This window comes from Octopus bimaculoides, chromosome 8 (assembly GCF_001194135.2).
Source record: "Octopus bimaculoides isolate UCB-OBI-ISO-001 chromosome 8, ASM119413v2, whole genome shotgun sequence".
Classification (NCBI taxonomy): Eukaryota; Metazoa; Mollusca; class Cephalopoda; order Octopoda; family Octopodidae; genus Octopus; species Octopus bimaculoides.
The window spans coordinates 80,647,801-80,652,738 of record NC_068988.1 but is presented as its reverse complement, the minus strand read 5'-3'; the positions used below and the strand labels follow the sequence as shown (position 1 = coordinate 80,652,738).

General features: G+C 29.2%; 1 protein-coding gene across 3 annotated transcripts in view; it reads left to right on the top strand.

Annotated features, from left to right (window-relative positions):
- LOC106872431 (glycogenin-1) overlaps positions 1-4,512 on the top strand; it is a 31,995-nt gene extending 27,483 nt beyond the window's left edge. For 2 of the 3 annotated variants that reach the window (XM_014919432.2, XM_014919431.2), the window contains one exon: positions 2,817-4,512. In XM_014919432.2, coding sequence (XP_014774918.1) covers positions 2,817-3,005 — 189 coding nt within the window. In that variant the 3' untranslated portion in view covers positions 3,006-4,512. Of the gene's footprint in view, positions 1-2,436; positions 2,506-2,816 lie in introns of all 3 variants that reach the window. The other variant, XM_052970204.1, reaches the window with a different exon arrangement.
- Positions 4,513-4,938: the final 426 nt, after the last annotated feature.

Genomic DNA, 4,938 nt, shown 5'->3' with positions numbered 1-4,938 from the left:
TGGCACATAAAAGACACCATTTCGAGCGTGGCCGTTTTCGTGCGGGTGACACGTAAAAGCACCCACTACACTCTCTGAGTGGTTGGCGTTAGGAAGGGCATCCAGCTGTAGAAACTCTGCCAAATTAGATTGGAGCCTGGTGTTGCCATCTGGTTCACCAGTCCTCAGTCAAATCGTCCAACCCATGCTAGCATGGAAAGCGGACGTTAAACGATGATGATGATGATGATGAACACCAGTCTTAATTGGTACATGAGATACAACTGGCTGACTTTTAGGGTATAGTCACCAACATTGGTCATAGTATTTGTATTATTAACTAGTACTTATTTTATAATAGCAAAGTGGTCAAGATAGAATAAGCTCAGAATGTGAAGGATTGTAAATCAAATACCATAAAGTAGTTTGTACCACACCCTACCTATTCTGTCATCCCTCTGTTATTAGATAAGTACTGAAAGTAGTAAAACCTGCTAGTGTACTGATAATTAATATTAAATTTTTTGAACTAGGTGGAACCTGTCATTTCATTTTAAACCAAATCTTTGAATGTAGTTAACATGGTTGTTGTTTCAACCAAATTACTTTGCTTGGTGTGTGATACAGTTGTTACAAACTTTCGATTTTGGGCCGAGTTGTTGATTATTTGATTGCAGAATAATTTGGATGTGCTTTGAACTTGTGTGAAGTCTACATAAAAATAACTTGAAAGCTTACTAAGACAAGAATTTAGTATAGCATTGTTAGTTATCTACCTCTGTTTCTAAACATGCAACCCCAGAAATTTACTAGAATTTACTATTATCAAATTTATAAGAAGGCTTCTTTTGAAATGATTCTTTCATTGAGCCATTAATTAACATTTTCTTGATATAAAATAAACTGGACTCCTCTCTTCGAAAAGAAAAAGCAAGAAAAACACAAGAAACATTTGTAACTAAACAAAATAAAGTGCCAACTATTATTATCTTTTTCTAGTTACACTTTTTAGTGTTTATTTTTCATATATAAATGAGTTTTAGTTTTTGAAAGTTTGAAATATCAGTATAAAGAAAAATGAATTTGATACAAAAGTTAATATTTCTTAAAATAAAATATTCTAAAAACCAATTCTTCTCTTTTTTATAAGCAAAGCAAAAATGTGATATATTTTGGCTTACCATTTACAAATTAAAAAAAGTGTTTAATTGTATTTTTGTACCTTTATTTTACCATAAATTCAGTGTAAAATTATCATTTTGGAATTTATAAACTAAAATTCAATCTATTTCCATAAATTTCATTTTGCATTTTATTCAATTTTTTTCTTCTTTGCTAAAATTTTATTTCTCAGTTGTTTATTTGAATGTTTCTGCTTTTTTGATCACTTGAAGGATATGATGTTACTGTAAAATGAAACTCTAGTCCTGTAACTATTTTATAGTGGTAGTTCTGTAAGATGATGAAAAGTCAAATTTGATCTTTGATAAGTGAGCTCTCCCTTCAGTTCTGTAGTATGGGCAATCATTTGATTAATTATGACACTTTTACTTATGAACAGTCTATCTAAATTCTGTTTTCATTGATTAAAAGGAATGCTAAGTTTTAATAATTGATAACTTTTATTGTAGTTTTAAAATATAGTGGAATGTTATAAAATATATTTTGGCTCAATGAAATCTTTTGTCTACTAAAAAAACAAAAAAGCAAATCAGTACTGCAATTGATAGATAAATAGATAAGCCACATAAATCTGTACCTCCTGAAGTGAACCTGTTTTATGGTATAAATACATTGCAAATACTAACATGAAAAAAGGTGGAATTTAGCGATATTAGAGAATTAATGAAATGGTTTTTGATTAATTATTTTCTATATATATATATATATATAATTATTATGTGTTTATTTTCTCCTAATTAATAAATAACTCGGACAAAATAAATTGGTTAATAGATACCAGGGTGCAAAGATCACAAAATAACTGTGGTGTAACTCCTGTTTATGAGGTAGAAACTCCTTGATATTTTGGGTACTTCAGTATATATAAATCTAATGAATGGAGTAAAACTCATATTTTAACTGCATACTTTTATTTCCAATAAAAGTATGCAGTTAAAATATGCATTTCACTCCATTCATTAAATTTATATATATATATATATATGATTTATAACATTAATATATTTTCTGCATTTCATTGAACATACCAAATCATTAATCGTTTCTTGTTTCACTGATCTACACTAGTTAACGGAGTGTTAAATATAATCAAAGTGAACAATTTGTATGAAATAAAGTTATGAATAGTTTAATATCTTTACATTTTTTATAGTTTTATACATATAATGTCTGTATATTTAATGCATTGATTACTATGGGGCAGGATTCTGTTATGCACTAATTATGTTCTTTTAATTTATATTGCCTTTTTTCCTTTTTTAAAATGCTTTCAAGGATTTTAATTTGTCAACTGCCCCTCCCTCTTTTCTTCCTTCTTCTCCTTCTCCTCCCCCACTTTCTAGGGTAAGTTTCAATGTTGGATTTTTGTGTAGAAATTTTAGAATCCTTAAACATTTAAAATACTATATAAATTCAATTTAATACTACATGTTAATTTGAAATTATTCATATATTGAATTTGGTTTTACTATTCAAAGATAATTGTAGAAATAAAAAAAGATATTTTGCTTGTAGAATATAATTCAAAATTTTAAACAGTTTTCCTTTTTTGTTTTTCTATTTTTCCCTGTAGAGCTTAATTTTCATAAGCTTTTCTATATGCTTACATTATTAATATTTTCTTTTGTTAATTTGAATAAATTTCTCGTTTGCAGATTGCTCTTACTGGTCCAATCATTGGTGCAGATTTAAGCTGTCAAGGACAAAGAGCAGCAATGGATGAATTTGAAAAACGTATGGCATGGGAGCATGGTGAGATTGACTATATGGGGCAAGATAGTTTTGATAACATCCAACGGAAACTTGATTTGAATTTAAATCAAAATCAGTCGGGCAGCATGTGAATGATTTATACTCAAGTCAAGTGAAAAAAAAGAAAAAAAGAAAAAAACGTTCAAAACTTGTTTTGAATAAGCTACATATATTGAAACTGCTCCAAAGCTATTAAATCAACTAACAAACTACTTGAACTGCTATGCACTTCATTACATATTTTTTTCTTACTTCTGTGTAATGACCCAATCTATTAATTTGACTGCTCCATATTGTGACTGACACAATGTTACTTTGGCTTTTACATTATTTCCTTAAAAATTTTGAGCAATTTCCCTGCTTTGTCATAAGATATATTTAAAAAGTTTGTTATTAAATAACTTTGTAAGTATCCTAGACTTGAGATATTAGTTTTTAAACTTTTACATTATTTTCCTTCTGGTTCAAAAGTCTTTTATCTTTAAGTGATATAGATTAATTTTCAAGAATCTGTTATTAGAATAGCATTCTCTGTCCCCTTAGGTGCCTAATTTTTCTGCAAGATTTTAGTGCATCATACACATTATTCATCAATTGAGTTTCTGTACTTTTTACTCTGCCATCTGATGAAAATTATTTGCTAATTTATCTAAAGTTGCTTTCCATTTTTGAAGAGAACAATTGAATTCTTCTTTCCTCTTATTGGCTGTCTCTTGGTGCTGATCATTAAGAACAATAACTCTGTATAATACAGCCACTTCACTATATAGGGTTGCATTAAATATATTAAACACCAGTTTTATCCTAAATGGTAGTTTATAAATTTAAGTGTTCAACTCAATAGTCTGGTTGTATCTAACTTCAAGCAGTTTCATAGTACCTCAGAGGTTGACAGTATTTTTTCTCCTTTAGAAAATCATTAACTTAGAAAAATTGTTTTTGTTTGTGACTTTTGCATTTGAGTTTTAACTCCTTATTTTTAATAAGGAAGACCAGACATTGATAATTTTGACAATTTCTTGTTCTGTCATAAAATCTGTGCTTCTGAATTCCACTTAGAAGCTTGGGATTAGTTTAGAGAATTGGTATAAGCTTTGTTGGTAAATTGCTCGGTCTTGCCATGTTCTGCTGTCAGTAACTGCAGCTCATTAGCTGAGGTAATAATCACAGCAATTTCATTGTTTCATCAAGAAATGACAATGTGACTGATGGGAAGTGGCTGTCACAATTATTAGTGTCTCTCCAATTATGATATCCTGGATAAAATGGAATGTGTCTGTAATTTCATTTGCAGTCCACGGTTGAGGTTATAAGAAGCCAAACTATTTATTGCATGCTGTCAATTGTAATGACAAGATTGATACTACAATACTGTAAAGATTTTAAGAAATAAAATCTATAACTGTTTTCTCTTCTTGACATCTGTACCAAAATGGGTAATTTTCAAGATTGTGCTGGATTCATGGTATGATCACCTGAACAAAGCATTAAAAGTTTGATGTTTGAATTAGCATTTTAAGTGATATATGTATATAATATGACTCTTTGATAATTTTGTGATTGAAATAGTCTTAATTAAATAAAATATATTTGGCAGCAGTTTGTTTTAGCTTTTTTTTTTTAAATTTACCAAGATATAGTCTTAACTTGATATTTTCATTTTTCTTTTGAATTTGAATTCAACCATCAATTTACTAGATGCTGGTTTCTATTTGTGGATCTTGAACATAACCAAACACTTAATAGACTGTTTTAAACAAATTTAGGTAATTGTTGAAGGAAGTTATCTTTTACAGTGTCTCCGTGTGGAGACAATATTCATGCAATATCCATGGTATATAAGAAAATTTAAATCTAGTAAATATGTGTGTGTGTGTGTGGTGGTGGTGGTGGTGGTGGTGATATGGTGATGATGGGTGTGATGGGTGGGTGTGTGTGTGTATATATATATATATATATATATATATATACATATACATATATATATAAATAAAAGTATGCAGGAGTGGCTGTGTGGTAAGTAGC